This window comes from Callithrix jacchus, chromosome 15 (genome assembly GCF_049354715.1).
Source record: "Callithrix jacchus isolate 240 chromosome 15, calJac240_pri, whole genome shotgun sequence".
Taxonomy (NCBI): Eukaryota; Metazoa; Chordata; class Mammalia; order Primates; family Cebidae; genus Callithrix; species Callithrix jacchus.
In genome coordinates this window covers 30249974-30270735 of record NC_133516.1, presented here as the reverse complement: position 1 = coordinate 30270735, position 20762 = coordinate 30249974, and the positions used below count along the sequence as shown (strand labels likewise).

The window sequence follows — 20762 nt, the reverse complement described above, 5'->3', positions numbered from 1 at the left end:
GCCTAACCAACATGGTGAAACCCCATCTCTACTGAAAAAAACAAAATTAGCCAGGTGTGGTGGTGCATGCCTGTAATCCCAGCTACTGGGGCAGCTGAGGGAGGAGAATTACTTGAACCCAGGAGGCCAAAGTTGCAGTGAGCCAAGATCGCACCATTGCACTCCAGCCTGGGCAACAAGAGGTAAATTCTGTCTCAAAGAAAAAAAAAATCCAAATTGAAGGAAGTGGTAGCAGACTTCATCTCCAGGAAAGGGAAGAAGAAGGAATTTAAATAGTTAACAAAATATATTTAAAATGATAAATACAAACGGGCAGGTAGAGCTTTAACAAAGACCCACATCAAACCTTGTTGAAAACGTGAGTGGTTGCCATGCCCCAGACATCAAGGAACACATCCCTGAGGCCTTCCCACACAGACCAGCCTCAGGAAGGCAATGAGGAGGTAGGCACAACTGCTCTGACAACCACAACCGGAGTTGACGAAACAGAAGCAGAGGAACAGAGAGTCTACATACAGTAAATGGTGGCAGGAGTTAACCTCCACACAAGGGAAGCAGAGATGGGGTTGAAGGCAGTTCAGGGTGTGTTGCTTCTTCTGTGGCCAACAGGTGAGTGCAAATTATTTCAAACATATTTTACTTGGTCCCCGGAGGCAGCATGAAACTATGAAAGAAAGAGCCTTACTCCTTTTGCAAGGAGCTCCAGACCACAGTTCTGGGGTGGGTGTGGGTGGTTGCCATTCGTTCACTTATGCCTAATATGGAGCCTCCCTGTTACCAGCCCTGTGCATTCAAATGTAGACAAGATGAGATGATGGGCATCAGCTTAACTGCTGAGGAGGCTTCATAGAGGGAAAGGTGAGAAGAAAGCTTTTCTGGCATGAGGGAGAGTTTTCCAGGCAGGAAAGGTGGAGACGCTACTAGGGCAGGCAAATAGGCTGCAGCCATAGTACTGCTGAGAAACGGGTTTTGAACCAAGGCAACTCCATCTGGAGACATGTATAAGAAAGATTAGGAGATGGAATCTCCATCTTGGTCACTTATTTGGTCCTCTGGGACAGAAATGGGACCATCTCTTAAATACTGGAGTTGCCCTATCTCCTTGGGTTGATACCCTGAACTGTCATTTGGGTGGGCAACACATTAAGGGGTAGACGGTCGGTGTGGGGGAATAAACTAGGTGACTAGGTTGCGATTCGTCCTCCCGACAAAGCCGACTTCCTAGTGAGTGGTCCTGGGTTGCCCTATCAGCCCTGAGCTGTGAATGGGCCCCACAGATCACTCTAAAGCCTGGTGTCCGTGTGCGCCCGGCTGGGGATCTAGTCCCCCTGGTCTACCCAGGAACCTGAGTTTCGGTGGTCTGAGACGCCTGGGGGACAACGTATCCCGGAGGAGGGACCAGGATTAAAGGCCGCTCCCTACTCTGCCCGGAGATGGCTAGAAGGAAGGCGAGGTAGCCGCAGTCCTAGGGAGGGTCTCACCCCTTGCTCCCGGGATGCGTTCTGGCGGGCCTGGCTGTGCGAGATCTGGGCTAGTGGCTTTGGCTGCGAACGGATTAGGTCTGATCCGATTAGAGCCTGGGCTGTCGGCTTCGCCCCCTTGCCAGGCTCTGCCAACGCCCGCCCCTCCCTCGTAGAGACCCGGAGACCTCCCCGAGAGCCTTCCCGCCCGGAACAGGGGGTTGGTGCAGAAATCCAAGAGGCTCAGTGCGCCCCGGGCCTGGCTCGTTTCCACAGTGGGGGCTCGTGCTTCCGCCCGCTGCCGCTCTGCCGAGCCCCGCCCCGACCCTGCTGCGGGTATCCGGGCCCCCGACGTCCCCGCCTCCGTGCTCGCCGCGTGGCTGGTGGGTTCCTCCGGGTCGGGGCCCCGTGCTGCCTGTTTACCCCAAGCGGGACCGTGGCCCCACCCCTCAGGTCTCCGGCCGGTGCACCTGCCGCCTAACGCCCCGCGCCGCGCCGTGCGCCTGCCGTGCGCTCTCTGTCCGTGTGTCTCCGCGTCCCCAGCGAGGGGTCTGTCTGTCCCCCTGGCAGGCGGACCGAGGGGCCGGCGTCAGCTCTACGTGCGGCGGGGCGGGCGCGGCGGGCGGGGTGAGGGCGGCGCTGAGCGCAGCGGCGGCAGCGGCGGAGCGGGAGGCGGGGAGGCGCGGCGCGCCGGGGACAGCGGCGGACGGCGGCGGCGGCATGCGGCTCCTCGCGCTGCCCATCGTGGGCTGAGGCGGCCGCAGCACGGGCAGGAGGCGCGGCGGCCGGGCGAGTGGAGGGCGCAGGCAGACGGGCGGACCGCGGACAGCGGTCAGGGCGCCGCGCCATGGGCCGAGCCGGGGGCGGGGGCCCGGGCCGGGGGCCGCCGCCACTGCTGCTGCTGCTGGGGGCCGCGCTGGTCCTGGCCTCTGGGGCCGTGCCGGGTAGGTACGACTGCGCCCGGGACCCCCGCGGCTCTTGCGCCCCACCTTGGGCCGGGGTCCCGCTGGCGGCGGGGACAGGTGAAGCCGCGAGCTGTGGCAAGGGGGCGGGGCACCGCCTGGCAGCGGCCGGGCGGGGCAAGGGTCGCGGGAGGTGGCGGGGGTCCGGGGCAGGCCAACCCGGGTGGGGGTAACTGGGACCCCAGCGCGCGAGCCCCGTTGCGGGCTGGGGGCGGGACCAGGGGCGGGGAAGGGGCGGGGCCTGAGGGTGAGACTTCGGGGCGGGACCTGGAGCTGAGGGAGGGCGCCTGTGGATGCGGCTCAGGGCAGGTCCCCGAGGGTGAGACTTCTGGGTGGGCCGAGCTGGGGGCCGCCCTGGCTCGGCTTTTCCGATGGCGAGCAGGTCGGGCGGGGTCCGAGCCGCGAGGCGTTGGGCGGGGTGTGATGCTGGGCTCGGGGTCGGACTCCAGGACGGGGCTTAGAGGTGTGGCGTGGCCGGGGCCACCCTGGGGCGGTCTGAGGGCGGCTGGGTCTGGGTTGACCGGGTCTAGGCGAGCGGGCCGGGCCGGGGCTCGAGGGCTCCCCCGCGCGCCGCCCTGACACCCCGCTCCTCGCCCTCCCGCCCGCAGCGCGTGAGGCGGGCAGCGCTGTCGAGGCCGAAGAGCTGATGAAGGGCAGCCCGGCGTGGGAGCCGCGTGCCAACGACACGCGGGAGGAAGCCGGCCCGCCAGCGGCTGGAGAAGATGAGGCGTCGTGGACGGCGCCCGGCGGCGAGCTGGCCGGGCCAGAGGAGGCGCTGCAGGCGTCGACTGCGGTGACTGGCACCGCCTGGCTAGAGGCTGACAGCCCAGGCCTGAGTGGAGTGACCGCAGAGGCGGGCAGTGGGGATGCCCAGGCCCTTCCAGCTACGCTCCAGGCTCCCCACGAAGCCCTCGGGCAGTCATCCATGCCCCCTGCCACTCCTGAGGCTACAGAGGCCAGCAGGCCACCCTCCCCCACCCCTGGCGACAAGCTGAGCCAAGCTTCTGAACTCCCCAAGGAAAGCCCCTTGGAGGTTTGGCTGAACCTAGGGGGTGGCACACCTGACCCTCAAGGGCCAGAGCCCACTTACCCCTTTCAGGGCACCCTGGAGCCCCAACCAGCATCAGATATAATTGATATCGACTACTTCGAAGGATTGGATGGTGAGGGTCGTGGTGCAGACCTGGGGAGCTTCCCAGGGTCACCAGGAACCTCAGAGAACCACCCTGATACTGAGGGAGAGACCCCTTCCTGGAGCCTGCTTGACTTATACGATGATTTCACCCCCTTTGATGAATCTGATTTCTACCCCACCACATCCTTTTATGATGACTTGGATGAAGAGGAGGAGGAAGAGGAGGATGACAAAGATGCAGTAGGAGGTGGTGACCTAGAAGATGAAAATGAGCTTCTAGTGCCCACTGGGAAGCCGGGTCTGGGGCCCGGGACAGGCCAGCCCACTAGTCGGTGGCATGCCATCCCTCCACAGCACACTCTGGGGTTGGTCCCTGGCAGCAGCATTGCCCTCAGGCCCCGCCCAGGAGAGCCAGGAAGAGACCTGGTCTCCAGTGAAAATGGCACTGAGTGCCGCAGTGGCTTTGTGCGGCAAAATGGCTCCTGCCGGTCAGTGTGTGACCTCTTCCCAAGTTACTGTCACAATGGCGGCCAGTGCTACCTGGTGGAGAACATAGGGGCCTTCTGCAGGTAAGGGCATTGCAGGCAGGTGCATAGGGGCGCTGAAGAGTGTATGTGAGGCCAACACAGCAGAGGGCCATGTGACAGGCGCAACTTGCAAGAGATTGTACAGTCTCAGGATTCCCAGGTCGAGAAATGTTCACTCAGGCTTCTACAGAATTACTTCGTAAAATGCACTTCCTGTGACTTATCACTAGGAGAGGTTCCTCAGATATAAGATTACGTCTTTCCTCTGGGTGTTGGTCCTTATCCAAACCCCTCAATTAAAAAGGCAAAATGGGCCGGGCGCAGAGGCTCAAGCCTGTAATCCCAGCACTTTGGGAGGCCAAGGTGGGTGGATCACAAGGTCAAGAGATTGAGACCATCCTGGTCAACATGATGAGACCCTGTCTCTACTAAAAACATACAAAAAAATAACGGCATGGTGGCATGTGCCTGTAATCCCAGCTACTCAGGAGGCTGAGGCAGGAGAATTGCCTGAACCCAGGAGGCGGAGGTTGCGGTGAGCCCGTGCCATTGCACTCCAGCCTGGGTAACAAGATCGAAACTCCGTCTCAAAAAAAAAAAAAGGGGGCAAAATGAAGGGACTTCTTTAAGAGTTTTGGAAAGAGGCCTTTGCTGGGTTGAGGGGTGTTTGCCAGAGAGTTCCAGCAGTACTAGTGAGAGGGCTAGGCCCATAAACCTACTCTGTGGGATAAAGACGGTTGCTGAATGCTGCGCCATGTCTTGCACACGGTGGGAGGAGGGCCCAGTTCCCCAGAAGGGATGTGGGCATGCAAACTCAAAAGGGAGGACCTTCTTGGGAACAGACCCCAAAATGCAGCCACTCCCACAGGTAAAATTAAGCTGAGAGTCTTCGAATTGCAGATATGGGAGTGTTTCTTGACTTTGGAAGGTGGCTTTTTTCTCTATATATTGATGTGTGTCTACCTTGGGATATCAAATCCATAATCCTTTTAAAGACTCAGAATTTAGTTTCCCAAAGGACGTCATCTGCAGCTCATCAGTAATTATCCTATTCACCTCACTCTTGGGAACTGCCCTCACACTGAGGTATTTAACTTGCTGGAGAGCTTGCAGCCTGATTCTGGAAGAATCCCAGATTGGGGTGATCAGGTGATTTGCTTGTACAGACCGTAGAGGCAGAGTGCAGCCCTCAGACTACTTTGAGGGTTGTCTCCATTGGCCCTGGGTGGAGCATTTCTGTCATCTGGGTGTCTCCTTTTTAATTTTTAGCAGGATGAGTTTTCACCATATTAGCCAGGCTGGTCTCCAACTCCTGATCTCAAGTGATCTGCCCATCTCAGCCTCTCAAAGTGCTGGGATTACAGGCGTGAGCCACCGTGCCCGGCCAGGATGTATCTTTTAAAAAGTGTCATTCTCCATGCTTCTTGTTCTTGTTCCTTCAGCAGGCATATGAAGAATTCAAGTTCCTTAGGTCTTGATGTACTGTTAGGAGAATAACATATAGAAAGCAATGAGTATTTTTTGGCATTGAAAATTGAGTTCCAGTTTCTTTCTATGAAGTTCTCCTTTTTTTTTTGAGATGGAGTTTCATTCTTGTTGCCCAGGCAGGAGTGTAATGGCTCGATCTTGGCTCACCACAACCTCCGCCTCCCGGGTTCAAGTGATTCTCCTGCCTCAGCCTCCTGAGTAGCTGGGATTACAGGCATGTGCCACCACACCCAGCTAATTTTGTATTTTTAGTAGAGGCGGGGTTTCTCCATGTTGGTCAGTCTGGTCTTGAACTCCTGACCTCAGGTGATCCTCCCGCCTCAGCCTCCCTAAGTGCTGAGATTACAGGCATGAGCCACTGTGCCCGACCTGAAGTTCCTTTTTGTAAATGATCATGACATTAGGGTCACTCACAGGATGTGACCACACAGTTCTCAGAGTTGTCCAGCCATTGCCAAAAGGAGGTACTATGATTAAGACATAGCAATTTTTTTTTTAAAAAAAGGAAGTCTAGCAATAAACTAACTTGCCACTGATTAAGAGCTACCAGAAATATGGGGAAACCCTGTGATTTTGCTCCTCAAACTTCAGTTTGGGGGACTATAGTGATGATTTCAGCCTGGGGGCGATGGAATCTCTTTGCAAAATCATCAGCTTTAATCCTATTGGAGGCCTGGAATTTTTACCTTCAAAGTGAAATCCCCATAATAGTATGAAATTTGGAGCCCTTGCTGCCACTAGAGAGCTATAAAAGTTCCCAGAATCTCCTGGAGCAATCAGGAAATTCCCAAGCAGAAGAATAAGATTGTCTTCCTCACTAAGCTACATGGCTCTGCCAGCCTCTCACTGCCTCACAAGGTCATCTCCACGTGTCCATTCCAGTTCCCCTCACTTAGCTTCCGTCCCAGGGTCACATTCGGGCCTCCCAACCAGATTCCTCCTCTAGCTGTGCACACTCATGCCGGGCCACGGCTTGAAAACTGTTTTTGCATTCCACTCACAGGAGACTGCTGAGCCTTTGGTTGCAGACTGCAGCATGCCTTTGTCTCTGTCACCCTGACCCACTGCAGGGAAACAAGCAAAGCTGTGGCGGAACTTCTCTAGAACACTGGGGTAGAGGGCCCCACTTAGAGGGGTCTGCATTCCCTAGCAACCTCAAACAGATAGCCTCCCCATAGCGGCATAGGCTCGGTTGGAAAACAAAGAATTTCTTGCTAGTCCTGTCTCCCCACCCTATTCTAGATGCAGAGTAGCCAATTCTCTTGTGCATAATTTCCCCATTTCTGGACCCCTTTCTCTTGTCTGTCATTCACCCTGAGGTTCATGTCCTCCCTTCTTTGCCTGCCTCTGTATCCTTCCACATCTTTCCTCTTTGAAGCAGCCTGGTTCCCATGGAAACAGCCATGTCATTGGAAGAGTTGGAGCCTGGGAATGTCCCCAAGGGCAGGAGAAAGTCACTCAACAAAAGGACTAAAACCCACCCAGAGGGTTGATTCTCACCGTGCTTGCATGGCAGTTCTCATAGTACTAGGATAGGGAGCTTTAGGGGCAGAACATGGGGGGCTGTGGAGAGAAAAGAATCTACATCCATCTTTCTGTTTGTCCTTGTCTGTCACTTCCTAATTTGTTGGTGTCTGCTTAGCCACATGAACTGGGTGGGACTCCAAAACTGCAAGATAGGTTTGCATGCCCAGGGCAGGTCCTGGGACTTTGTAGTCGTAGCTCTTTTTTTTTTTTTGAGACGGAGTTTCACTCTTGTTACGCAGGCTGGAGTGCAATGGCGCGATCTCGGCTCACCGCAACCTCCACCCACCTCAACCTCCGCCTCCTGGGTTCAGGCAATTCTCCTGCCTCAGCCTCCTGAGTAACTGGGATTACAGGCACGCACCACCATGCCCAGCTAATTTTTGTATTTTTAGTAGAGACGGGGTTTCACCATATTGACCAGGATGGTCTCGATCTCTTGACCTCGTGATCCACCCACCTTGGCCTCCCAAAGTGCTGGGATTACAGGCGTGAGCCACCGTGCCCAGCCGTAGTCGTAGCTCTTATTCCTCTTGTTTTTCATCATTCCTTCACCCTGAGCCCAGGGCAGGGAGAGGCCTGAGAGGATCCTGTTGGTGTCCATTGAGGCTGCACAGCAGAAGACCAGATTCCCTTCCCTCCTTGGTCACTTAGCAGTCAGAGAACTTTGACCAGTTCACTCAGTTTCTCTATGCCTCGGTTACCTCATTTATATCATGGGCCTCAGAGCTCCCTGACCCACTTCATAGAATGGTTGTAAAGGTGGGAACTATGACACCAGCTCTAAGGTCTGCAGATTTCAGAGCACTGTAGTTCCTCTAGATGGCCTTAGGAACAGGCTACGGAGATAGGTGTGGGGTCAGGGCCCAGGCCCTTGCTGTGGAAGTGGCTGCCTGCTCCATCGCCAAATCTCTCAATGTTGCTGCTGCAGGTGCAACACGCAGGACTACATCTGGCACAAAGGGATGCGCTGCGAGTCCATCATCACCGACTTCCAGGTGATGTGCGTGGCCGTGGGCTCGGCCGCCCTTGTCCTGCTCCTGCTCTTCATGATGACAGTGTTCTTCGCCAAGAAGCTCTACCTGCTCAAGACGGAGAATACCAAGCTGCGTAGAACCAAGTGAGTCTGTGTCACCGACCCAATCTACCCAGGTCTGGGTGTGGGGGGCGTCCCAACCCAGCGCCCCAACCCTCCAACTGATCCAAGGATTTGTCGTAAGGGTTTCTGGCACCTGTGCTTCATCCCCAGCTGTTTTGTCCGTGCTAAAGATTCACCCAGGTTCATCCATTCCCACACAGAATGTGCTGGAACTGCAGCAGAGGTTAAGCCCCTGTGGCACACTGCTGCTGGCCAGCAGCTCTCCCAAAACCCTGCCCTGGGCATCTAAGAGCCTCCTCTGGAAAAGGCAGCCCACATGTAGCTATTCCTGCTCTAGTCCCTAAGTAAGTTACTCAGTCTGCCCACCCGCCTGAGGCCCTTCTTCCCTGCACTGTGGCAGCCGGCGGCCAGTGTGAGATTTCATTCACAATTCTGCATGGAGGAATTCCATCTCCCTCACATCGGTCACCCAAAACCAGCTCCTTCCCAGTGAATGCTGAGAAGAAAATGTTTATTTAGCACCACACTGCATCGCTTTTTGAAAGCTAGTCAAGCCTGTGTCCAATCAGAAGTGCAAGGAACTTAAGGAAATCCTCTTTACATCTCCTGAATAGAATATGTGGGGAGAACTAGGGTTAACTTCTTCTACTGTGGAATTTAAGGGCCATAGGGGATGTAGAATATTATTTCAGCTTTTCCCTTAGCAAAGCAGTGACTGTTGTGTGCATGTGAGAATCAACATGTGTTTGCCTTTAAGCCTATGCCTTGGACACTTGGCGGTGACCTTACACGCTATGAGAGAATTGCTCCTATTACTAAGCAAAGTTAGAAAACGTTTTGAAAGTGTCACAGGAGTCACAAAAGGGAGATTGGTGTTCAGCTTCCTTGGGACCCCAGAGACAATTTATGCAGAACTGCCCCCACTTCCCTTTCAACCTGTTGCCCCATTAATCCCCCGCCCCTTGACCTGAGACTCCCTCTGGAGAATGTGACTGAAGGACTTTCCCTGGGTCCTGGGAAAAGGACAAAACACCATCTGTTGCTCCTTTGCTGGGTAGACTCACGCAATGTACAGATGCCAGGGGCTCTCTGCAGCCTTTCAGCTAACCGCCATGGGGCTGGAAGGGCCTCTCCATTGTGCCTGTGCACTGAGGCAGGCTCATCTACGCACGTGATCACTCCAGAGAGACACGGTCCTGGACCCCTGGCTCCTCACGCCTGCACCAAGGGGGTGGGTGAGCAGGGATATGCGGAGGGCAGGAGGTAGGACTGCCTCAATCAGGGCAGCTGCTGATGAGGATGGGGGAGAGAAAGGAGCAGCAGCCAGGACAACGGAGAAGCAAGAGCTGAGGTCAGGGCCAGGACCCTATTCTAGGGCCTTCTGTTCTAGCCAGCCCTGTGTATTTCACAGAGCATGGCCCTCTCATTTCTCCGCATGCCCTCTTTCTTTCCCAAGCCTGGTGACTGCTTTGATGGTGTGACATGTGCCTGGTGCACTACAGATACTGCTGTAATTTATTGATTCTAAGATAGACCTTTTTTCTGCCGCATATTAACATCTCTGAAATTGGATTGTGTCTTACAATCACTGGCATCTTTTTTTAAAAATTGTCTCACTATGTCACCCAGGGTGGTCTTGAACCCCTGGGCTCGAGTGATCCTTCTACCTCAGTCTCCCAAATAGCTGTGACTACAGGCATGCACCACTGTGCCCAGCCACTGACATCTTATGATCACTGCTGGCCACATGTTAGCCATGACATAGCTGTAATAGCCTGGCCTGCACAAATGGGTTCCTAGCTGTTCATATTGTTGTCAGTCCCTTATCTAAATTCTAAATGAATACTTCAAATAGATCAGAAAAGCTCGGCTGGGTGTGGTGGCTCACTTAATTCCAGCGCTTTGGAAGGCCGAGGCTGGTGGATCACAAGGTCAGGAGTTCAAGACGAGCCTGGCCAAGATGGTGAAACCCTGTCTCTACTAAAAATACAAAACTTAGCTGGGCGTGGTGGTGGGCACCTGTACCTCAACTACTCAGGAGACTGAGGCAGAGAATTGTTTGAACCTAGGAGGCAGAGGTTGCAGTGAGCCAAGATCGTACCATACTCCAGCCTGGGCAACAAAGCACAACTCCATCTCAAAAAAAGAAAAGAAAAGTAGATGATAAGAAAGTATTGGATAATGGTTTGAGTGGTGGAAGTGTTTTTATTTTTTCTTAATGATACATCAAATAATGGTGCATCTTATTACAATTCATGGCATTTGGCTGGACACTATGACTCATGCCTATAATCCCAAGACTTTGGGAGGCCAAAGCTGGAGCCAAGGGTCTAAGTCCATCCTGAGCAACATAGAAAGACCTCATCTTTACCAAAAGAAAAATTGTTTTAAAATAATCTGGGCAAAGGGAGGGAGAGCCTTAGGACAAATAGCTAATGTATGTGGGGCTTAAAACCTAGATGAAGGGTTGATAGGTGCAGCAACCTCCATGTGTACCTACATAACAAACCTACACGTTCTGTACTTGGATCCCAGAACTTAAAGTACAATTTTAAAAAAATAGGCTGGGCACAGTGACTCACACCTAAAATCCCAGCGCTTTGGGAGGCCAAGGAGGGTGGATCATGAGGTCAAGAGATCAAGACCATCCTGGCCAACATGGTGAAACCCCATCTCTACTAAAAATACAAAAATTAGCTGGGCATGGTGGCACACCCCTGCAGTCTCAGCTCTTCAGGAGGCTGAGGCAGGAGAATCACTTGAACTTGGGAGGCAGAGTTTGCAGTGAGCCGAGATCATGCCACTGCACTCCAGCCTGGCAACAGAGCCAGATTCCCCCCACCAAAAAAAAAACATAATCCACGGCATTTGATGAAATACAGTATTTGGCCAGGCGCAGTTCATACCTGTAATCCTAACATTTTGGGAGGCTGAGGCAGGTGGATTGTTTGAGCTCAGGAGTTCATGATCAGCCTGGGCAACATGGTAAAACCCCATCTCTATAAAAAATACAAAAATGACCTGGGCACGGTGGCACACACCTGTAGTCCTAGCTACTTGGGAGGCTGAGGTAGAAAGATTACCTGAGCCCAGGAGGTCAAGGCTGCAGTGAGCTGTGTTTGTGCCACTGCACTCAAGCCTGGGCAACAAAGTGAGACCCAGTCTAAAAAACAAACAAACAAAACAAGAAAAGAAAAGGCTTTATAAACCGATAACCAACATCAGGCACAGTTCTGCACTTATCAATAAAATTTAAAATACTTTTTTAAAAAAGAAAGAAATACAGTATTTTGTTTGTTTTGTTTTTTGAGACAGAGCCTCGCTCTGTCGCTCTGGCTGAAGTGCAGTGGCGCAATCTCAGCTCATTGCAACCTTTGCCTCCCAGGTTCAAGAGACTCTCCTGCGTCAGCCTTCCAAGTAGCTGAGATTACAGGCATGCGCTACGACACCCAGCTACTTTTGTATTTTTAGTAGAGATGGGGTTTCACCATTTGGTCAGACTAATCCCAAACTCCTGACCTCAAGTGATCTGCCTCCCCATAGCCTCCCAAATTTCTGGGATTACAGGCATGAGCCTCTGCGCCCAGTGAAAATATAGTATTTGATCCAGAAGCTGAGACAGTGCCACCATTATCATGTTTTGCCATGATTATTTCACTTACATTTTTCCTTCTCTCTTCTCTTCTAACCAGCAAATTCCGGACCCCATCTGAGCTCCACAATGATAACTTCTCCCTCTCCACCATTGCTGAGGGCTCTCACCCAAATGTAAGGAAACTTTGCAACACTCCCCGTACCTCCTCCCCCCATGCCCGTGCCTTGGCTCACTATGATAACGTTATCTGTCAGGTAACTTGTCTTCTTCACATCTCTCCTCTTATGCATGCTTTGGCCCCTGGCCCATGTCTGGTGTCTGTTTTACAGTATAAAATCCCCAGAGAGCTCTGGAGGTCAGCCCAGGGCAACTGGGTCAGGCAGTGAAGGCGAGAATAAGCACTTGATGGTGTATCACTTCTCTGACAAGCAGAATGATAGATAGAAAAGGTCTTTTTAAAATTTTTGTAGAGATGAGGTCTCACTGTGTTGCCTAGGCTGGTCTCGAACTCCTGGCCTCAAGTGATCTTCCTGCCTCAGCCTCCTAAAATGCTAGTATTATAGGTGTCAACCACCTGCCTGGCTGAGAAGATCTTTTTCTAGTATTCCTCATGATTTTTAGCTTTATCTATGCTTTAAAAGTCTGATTATTGTCTTAGTTTCCATGTCACGGAGAAAGACTCTGCTTTCACTGCTGGGTTATTTTATGACGGTCAGTGACGCAAACGGCGGTTGCTCTTTGGGATGTGTGGAAAGACCTCTGGGTCCTCGGGGCTATTTGAGGACCCTAAGAATTGGCACGCTTATATACAGCTGAGCAGGGCCAAGGCCCAGAGACAAAACCCTGGCAGCGCCATAAGTCTAGGAGTAATCCTGTTCTTAGGAGGATGGGCTTATAAATATCAGCTGAAATCCAATAAAAGATCCCAACAGACCATTTTCTAAAGACCCTGGCCTAGTGTATTGGCTGGATTAGATTAACCAGTAAAATACTAGATCCTGTCAGAGAGAATTTTGAAAACAAAACAGAAACTGTTCAAACCCCAAATCAGGCCACATCCAAATCCTAGAATTCTCTATATCATGCAGGTTCCATACTTCAAGATATATGCATTTTACACAGATTTATTATACAGGTAAGCAAGCCAGACTGAGACTTGAGACTGAAGCAATAGAGTTTAAGAGGAAAGTTAAGAGAAGTTCTTAGAAATCATGGACCATAGGGTGTCAGACCTCACAGGGGTCTCAGCAATCTAGACCAATACTGTCCAGTGGAACTTTCTGTGAAATAGAAACATTCTGTATCTGCTCCGTCTCCTACAACAACCACTGGCCACTTGCGGCTATAGAGCTCTTAGAAGGTAGTTAGTGTCACTATATGACACAGCGTACACCTGGACTCTCAGGCTCAGGCGATACCCCCTGCCTCAGCCTCCTGAATCGCTAGGACTGCAGGCATGTGCCTGGCTAATTATTTTAATGTTTGTAAAGACAGGGTTTCACCATGTTGCCCAGGCTGGTCTCAAACTCCTGGGCTCAGCCTCCAAAGTGTTGGGATTACAAATGTGAGCTACCATGTCTGACCTTCTTCTTTTTATAGATGGGGAAATTGCAGCCCCAGAAGAGGGAAGAGAGAATAAGAGTAAATGTGGCCTAATGTACAAAAACACGGAGTAGGAAATCTTGGCCTGGTAGAGGAGAAGTAAATGGGCAAATTTAAATGTGAAATGAAAGAGGTCAACTTAGAATGATTTTTTTAAGTCTTTGATGTAAAGGGTAGAAAAAGAACAGATTATTTCACTTGGTCTGCACCAAGATACAACAAATAAGGTCAAGGTGAACATCATAACCAAGGAAACACGATGTCTTATAAATGCCAAGATTGGTCACCATGATAATCAACCCACAGAGATGTAGGCACCCTGAGGGCAGGACAGAGTCTCACCCTTCTCAGTGAGCACTTTATCCCACCCTCTGTAGTAACATGCACACAGTTAGCACTTACTGAATACTAGTGAGTGATGGCCTGCCACGGGGGCTCTCGGTTCCACTGGCCGATCTGCCATTCTACAGATGGCAGCAGGTCCGCCAGGAAGGGAGCCCCTCCAGTCAGCATGTTCATTGTCCACAGTTGGTTCCTCCTCCCACTCTGCTTGACAGAGTGAGAGCGTTCTTAGGAAAGTTTCTGACCCTTGTGTTTCTGGTACCACAGCTTCAGACACCTTTCCTCTTCCCAGAGGAAGAAAAGAAAGAGCTCCTCTTGGAAGGCTTGGATACACAGCCAGTGCAAAGGTTTCCTGTTCTTGGCTAATCCAGCTTTGTGCAAAGTGAGGCTTTTGTACATGAATGCTGCCACTGAGCCTGAGTTCAGAAGATGGCAAGACTTGCAAACAGCAGAGCAGGAGTGGTCAGCCAGGGGAGGGCGGTGGTTGACTGTGGTGGGTGGGTGGCCGCAGGCAGCGGTGATCAAGCCTGGGGCTTGGGGGTCAGCCACAGGCGGGAGGTGAGGGTGTCAGCCATGGTGGGCTCTGCCTGAGAAGGGGTGATGGGGAGGCCAGGGCAGCACTCAAACCATCCTTTAGAAAGCAGCAAGATCAGTCTCTGGTTCTCTCCGGGCTCCTCTTGGATCTTGAGGCTGGTGCCTTTTATTTTTTAACCGAATACCCAGACTTCAAGGAGATTGAGGCTGGTGTCTTTCCCTTGGCTTGTACCCCAGGGGACATCACCTTCTCCTCTCTGAAAGCACTGTGGGTGTGAGGGGTAACTCTCTTGTCCAGCAGGGAAGGTACTGGTGGATTTTCTACCTTCATCTCCAATTCTCTCTCCCTCACCTAGAGGTCAGACTTAGTCATGTTCAAGATCTTGTGGGCATTACTGATGATCATGGTTACCACTTGGTTGTGAAGTAAAGCCTTGCTCACTGCTGCAGCAGCTGCACTGACTGCCTGCGAAGGGTGCCAGCAGCCTGGGAGGGTGAGAAAGCCTCCAGATGAGCCAGGAGGAGAGACGAGGGGCGCTGGAGTCCAGCCTGCCATATGGCCTCTCCCCATCCCCAAACTCCTTACTGGTATTGGCGTTCTTTAAAATTTTGGAGAGTTTTATTTATTCTCATCAAGGCGTTCTTTTATGTAAGTAAAATAGATTGAGTAGGTCATTTTTCTACCCTGTTGCAATCATCTCTACCAGCCACACTCCGAAAATACTGCAAACAAAAATGTCTGGGGTTTTGGGCCTGCGACAGTGAAGGGTCAGTGGCTGGTATCTGTGCCAGTGGCACCTCCTTCCCTCCTCTGCTCCTGTCTTCCCTTGGGCAGATGTGCGGCTCTGTAGCTGGCAGGCCATAGGCTGAGTCTATGTGAGTGTCTTGTGTAGCTGAGCAACCAGCCTTGAGGGGAACACCAGGAGGCACAGACAGTGTAGGAAGCTGCCCGCGCTCCAGGCGCAACGCGTGAATGAAGCCACCAGAAACTCAGGACGGCTGCCCCAACACTGGGCTGCCCTGATGGTCCCCACAATGGTGCTGTCGAGGCCGTGGGAGTAACTTGGGTTGTCCTAAAATTTGACAGACCTTCCGGGATTTCAGTTTATTCCTAAGATTTCTCCCTTGAGGTCCCTTTACATTTTTTTTAATCTTTTCCAATTTAAATCTTTCTCATTTTCCAGACTCTCCTCTTATATGCATTTGTTGAAGCACCGACTGCCAACCCTCTTCCAACAGACATTTGCCTCTGGCCAGTGGGGTTCAGGCCTGAGCCCACATGATGCTGGGTTGAAGGGCGCCCTTATCACTGGGGTTGGATGCTGGGAGCAGGGGCCTACAGTGGTTCCTAGAAACGTATGCCAGACGTTGGTCCAGCTCCTTGTGATAAGGTACTTCTGTTAGGTCAAAGGCAGTTGGACCTTCTGCTATGGAATTCAGCTACTCTAAGCTTAACAGGGTCAGACTCTGGAACAAACACCTGGGTTAGGAGAGCCCCACCTTGGTGTAGACATTCCCCTGCCGTTGTGTTTGTTGGAGGTATTTGGCGTGTCAAATAGCACTGTTTGCATACCTCTGCTCCTTGCTTTTGGGATATGCTTCTTCCATCCCTTGGCCCAGAAGGCAGTTTTCTCATCTGAACCCCATGAACCCTCGAGGGGTCAGGTTTTAATATGGGAGTCCACCTTCATGGCATCGGAGCTCTGAGGCCCGGGTCTGTGAGGAGTCACTAGTCCATTTTTCTTCACATCATGAGAATGTCTCTGAGCCCCTGTACATCCCCAAAGAATATGTGATGAAGGAGGTGAGGGTGGGAGGTTATCTGGAAAGACATAAAGCAAGTTGTATCCTTGTAAGAGGAGAGGTGAGTATGGGTCCTTTTGACCTGTTCCAGATTTTAGTGTGATTCAAAGTCCATCCTACCTAGGATAATTACGGCTCAGCTCTCAAGCTTTCACACCCATGGTTTCCCCAAACAGTACAGAAGTACATGAAATAAAAACATGCAGTTCAGACCGGGCGCAAAGGCTCACGCCTGTAATCCCAGCACTTTGGGAGGCCGAGGCGGGTGGATCATGAGGTCAAGAGATCAAGACCATCCTGGTCAACATAGTGAAACCCTGTCTCTACTAAAAATACAAAAATTAGCTGGGCATGGTGGCACGTGCCTATAATCCCAGCTACTCAGGATGCTGAGGCAGGAGAATTGCATGAACCCAGGAGGCGGAGGTTGTGGTGAGCTGAGATCGTGCCATTGCACTCCAGCCTGGGTAACAAGGGCGAAACTCTGTCTCAAAAAAAACATGCAGTTCTACTTCACCCCCACTTCCTCTCCGTAAAGTACACATGTGTGTGTACACACACACACACACCTGTATCCATATTTTTAAAACATAAATGAGATTTTGCTATGCATATGTTCTACTCCTTACTTACTTTCAATCAGTGTATCATGAAGATCTTTCCATCTCAGAAGACAGACATTTGTGTCACTGCACAGTGTTTTCTGATTCTGAGCAGGGACTGACCCATTCAACTGGCCATGCGTGCAGCTGCCTTGCCTGATGTCTGCCTCAGTACTCTACGAAGTTCATTTTCTTGTTTTTTTTTCTCATTGGAACAAAAAACATGTGTTCCCCTGTCTATAAATCAGGTGTGAAGTCTTTGAAACTCTACTAAATTGTTCTCCTCAATCTGGGCCTCTGGAGAAGCACTGAGTGAGGCTGTGGGCAGTGGGCAGCTGGCAGCGGTTTCTATATGCATGAAACTTGTGGATGCCCCAGTGTCCTGTATGTGCAAGCACCATGGAAAACCTGGGGTCTTTCCCTACTTTCTTTCTAACCCATCACTGCCGTAATCTAGTGCTGTTATGGGTCAAACTCAGTAGCAGGCAGCACAGACAAGGCTCACCAGAGTTCTATGGAGAATGCCCTGGTCCTTAAGCATGATGGTCATCTTAAATTTTGGTAGTGGTTAAAGCAAGAATGACCTTAGCTAGCTGGTCATATTAGGACACTCTCTGCCTTCTTGCCATCCATGAATCTCGCTGAGTGATTACCCATCCTCTTCCATCAGCAGAGTTCCAAGCACTTACAACAGCTATTTGGGGCACCAGAGAAAGAATTGGGGCCCACTGAATTGCACTGGATATATTCCCCTTAGGCGGTCCCAAAGGAAGTGGAGAGTTGCCTCAGAAGTTCTGTGAACGTGCTGAAGGTAGATCGGCAGGACTAGGTGCTAGTGTGGGCTTCCTGAGAACCTGTAAAGGGAAATTCAGGCTGGGCACAGTGGCTCACACCTGTAATCCCAGCACGTTGGGAGGCCGAGGTGGGCAGATCACTTGAGGCCAGGAGTTTGAGACCAGCTCGGCTAACATGGTGAAACCCCATCTCTACTGAAAATACAAAAGTTAGGTGGGCATGATTGTGAGTGCCTATAATCCCAGGTACTGGGGAGACTGAGGCACAAGAATCACTTGAACCCAAGAAGTTCAAGGTTGCAGTGAGCTGAGATCGTGCTACTGTACTCTGGCCTGGGTGATAGAATAAGACTCTGTCTCAAAAATACATACATACATACATACATACATAAAATGCAAATTCAGCTCAGGTTCAGGAGCTTGTCAGAGGGAGCTTGTCACAGGGCTGCAGGCAATACCAATATGGATTATTACGTTAGAATCAGCAGCACAAATATCACCTTATGCAGAGTGTGGCAAGCCATTACGACTGCCAGGCTCATTAGGGCTTGGATTGAAGACATACCTTTTTAGTCAACATCTTTTGCCAGGTTCAGTTGTGACAGTGAGAGGCTGACACATCTTTGACCTCTAATCAGAGGACATGCGCTTACTGTGGGGAGAGAGGCCCTAGAATAGCCAGGAGCAGGTCTGCGCTTTACCAGTCCTGTGCGTACCCTGCTGTATACACTGATGAGACACATTCCCTGACCAAGACCTCTTTGTGAAAGCAAAACTCAACAAGATGGAGGGCCAGAGGAAGGCCGGGCTCAGCAGGCCCTGCAGAGCTCATCAACACCTGAGGCTGTAGAGGCACTGGGCCAAGTATTAAAAGGGTTTCTTTCTTCCCAATCTCTATCCAAGAGAAAACCTTGGATATGGCCCAAACTAAAGGTATTTGTAAGCTGATTTAAGTTTTCCTCTCTGCCTGGACATTGCTTTAAAGGATGACTTTCCTAAAAAGTTGCTGCTAATGGGTTAGTTGAATTCCTTTTAGTTCATTCAAGTTTGGAGCTTTTCCTTTTTTCAGTGATGCTTCCTTCAGCCAGACAGAAAAACCCGAGATTATTATTTGATTGCTCTATACATTGTCTTCCCTCCTCAACATTTTTCCTCTTCCAGGATGATCCTACTGCTCCCCACAAAATCCAGGAAGCTCTCAAGTCCTGCCTGAAAGAGGAGGAGTCATTTAACATCCAGAACTCCATGTCGCCCAAACTTGAGGGTGGCAAAGGTGACCAGGCTGACTTGGATGTGAACTGTCTTCAGAATAATTTAACTTAAAGCAGAGAAAGAAGAGAGAAAGCAGGGGTGGGGGGGGGGGTCGGGGGAAGAAACATTATCTCCTCTTGTACAGAGTCTATTTCTTGTAACCATTTGTTAAACTCTTTTCTTTTTCTGATCTCATGGCATGCTTTGATGTATTTTGTACAGGAGGCAAAAAAAAAATACTTAAAATAAGCAAAGAAACTGAACAGAATTGCATACGTTGGGTTGTTTTGTCTGTGCTGTCTGTACATTGCTTCTGCTGCTGTGATTTCTAAACCTGTGCTGTTATTCAACTGACTTTTTTTTGTACTTTGACCCACCTTTTTTTGAAATACCAGTAAAAAACAAAGTTCTTGAAATAAAACTTTTTAAAAAGTTATTTGTTCTCTTAGTCATTGTGTCCACTCCTTTGAGTTTGAGTTACCTTCATTGAAGATGTTTGTTTATTTATTTTATTTTGAGGTGGAGTCTCGCTCTGTCACCCAGTCTGGAGTGCAAGGCTCACTGCAGCCTTGACCTCCCCAGCTCAAATGATCCTCCCACCTCAGCCTTCTGAGTAGCTGGGACTACAGGTGCATGCCACCACACCTGGCTAATTTTTAAACTTTTTTGGAGAGGTGGAGTCTCTCACTATGTTGCCCAGGCTGGTCCCAAACTCCTGGGCTCAAGCAATCTCTCTCCTCAGCCTCCCAAAGTGCTGGAATTACAGGTGTGACCACCGCACCCAGCCAAAGCTTTATAATTATTTATTTTATTTATTTATTTTTTGAGACAGCATCTCACTCTGTCACCCAAGCTGGAGCGCGGTGGCATGATCTCGGCTCGATGCAACCTCCACCTCCCGGGTTCAAGCGATTCTCATGCCTCAGCCTCCCAAGTAGCTGGGACTACAGATGCATGGCACCATACCTGGCTAATTTTTGTATTTTTAGAAGAGACAGGGTTTTACCATGTTGGCCAGGCTGGCAAAGATGTGTATTTAAATGTGTTTGAAATCTCAGAAATGCTCTGTGTGTTTGTCTGCTTAGGCTATCATGGCAGAATACCACGGGCTGGACAGCTTAAACAACACAAATTAATACCTCATGGTTCTGGAGGCTGAAAGTGCAAGATCAAGGTGCCAACAGGGTTGGTTTCTGATGAAGCCTCTTCCTGCCTTGCAAACAGCTGCCTTCTCATTTCGTCCTTACATGGCTTTTCCTCTGTACGCACGCGGAAAGAGACAGAGCTCCGATGTTGGTTCCTGTTCTTACAAAGACACTAATTCTATTGGATTAGGGGCCCCTCCTTTATCACCTATTTAATCTTAATTAGCCCACTATAAGCCATATCTCCAAATACACTCACAGTAGAAATTGGGGCTTCAACATATGGATTTTGGAGGAACACAATTCAGGCTGTAACAGTCTGTGTCACCTGTTATTAAGAATACTCTGGCCGGACAAGGTGGCTGATGCCTATAATCCCCACACTTTGGGAGGCCGAGGCGGGTGGATCATGAGGTCAAGAGATTGAGACCATCCTGGCCAACATGGTGAAACCCTGTCTGTACTAAAAATACAAAAATTAGCTGGGCATGGTAGCATGCATATATAGTCCCAGCTACTTGGAAGACTGAGGCAGGAGAATCACTTGAATCTGGGGAACAGAGGTTGCAGTGAGCAGAGATCACACCACTGCACTCCAGCCTGGCGACAGAGCGAGACTCTGTCTCAGAAAAAAGAACACTATTTCAGGCTGGGTGCGGTGACTCATGCCTATAATCCCAGCACTTTGGAAGGCCGCAGGGGGATCACCTGAGTCATCAGGAGTTTGAGACTAGCCTGCCCAACAAGGTAAAACCCCGTCTCTACTAAAATACACACACACACACACACACACACACATATATATAGATATATATATTTAGGCAGGCATGCTGGTGGATGCCTGTAGTCCCAACCACTGAAGAGGCTGAAGCAGGAGAATCGCTTGAACCCAGGAGGTG

At 50.8% G+C, this 20762-nt stretch overlaps 1 protein-coding gene across 10 annotated transcripts; it reads left to right on the top strand.

Annotated features, from left to right (window-relative positions):
- Nucleotides 1-415: 415 nt before the first annotated feature.
- On the top strand, nucleotides 416-19154 carry CSPG5 (chondroitin sulfate proteoglycan 5). Of its 10 annotated transcripts, none has more exons than XM_078350736.1 (5): nucleotides 416-609; nucleotides 3031-4126; nucleotides 8028-8216; nucleotides 11888-11963; nucleotides 18629-19154. In XM_078350736.1, exons 1-5 carry the CDS (start codon nucleotides 522-524, stop codon nucleotides 18788-18790), a joined length of 1611 nt encoding a protein of 536 aa, XP_078206862.1. In that variant the 5' UTR covers nucleotides 416-521; the 3' UTR covers nucleotides 18791-19154. The 10 variants fall into 10 exon arrangements, with proteins under 10 accessions (XP_078206862.1, XP_035131110.1, XP_035131111.1 ...); XM_035275219.3 differs by having other exon boundaries at nucleotides 11888-12044; XM_035275220.3 differs by lacking the exon at nucleotides 416-609 and adding an exon at nucleotides 2137-2404.
- Nucleotides 19155-20762: the final 1608 nt, after the last annotated feature.

Excerpts from the sequence above, each read along its gene's own strand:
- CSPG5 (XM_017964873.4), top strand. The coding sequence starts at position 2,308 with ATGGGCCGAGCCGGGGGCGGGGGCCCGGGCCGGGGGCCGCCGCCACTG. Across the intron at positions 2,405-3,030 it reads GGCCTCTGGGGCCGTGCCGG|CGCGTGAGGCGGGCAGCGCT; the intron begins GTAGGTACGACT and ends TCCCGCCCGCAG. Across the intron at positions 8,217-11,887 it reads ACCAAGCTGCGTAGAACCAA|CAAATTCCGGACCCCATCTG; the intron begins GTGAGTCTGTGT and ends TCTTCTAACCAG.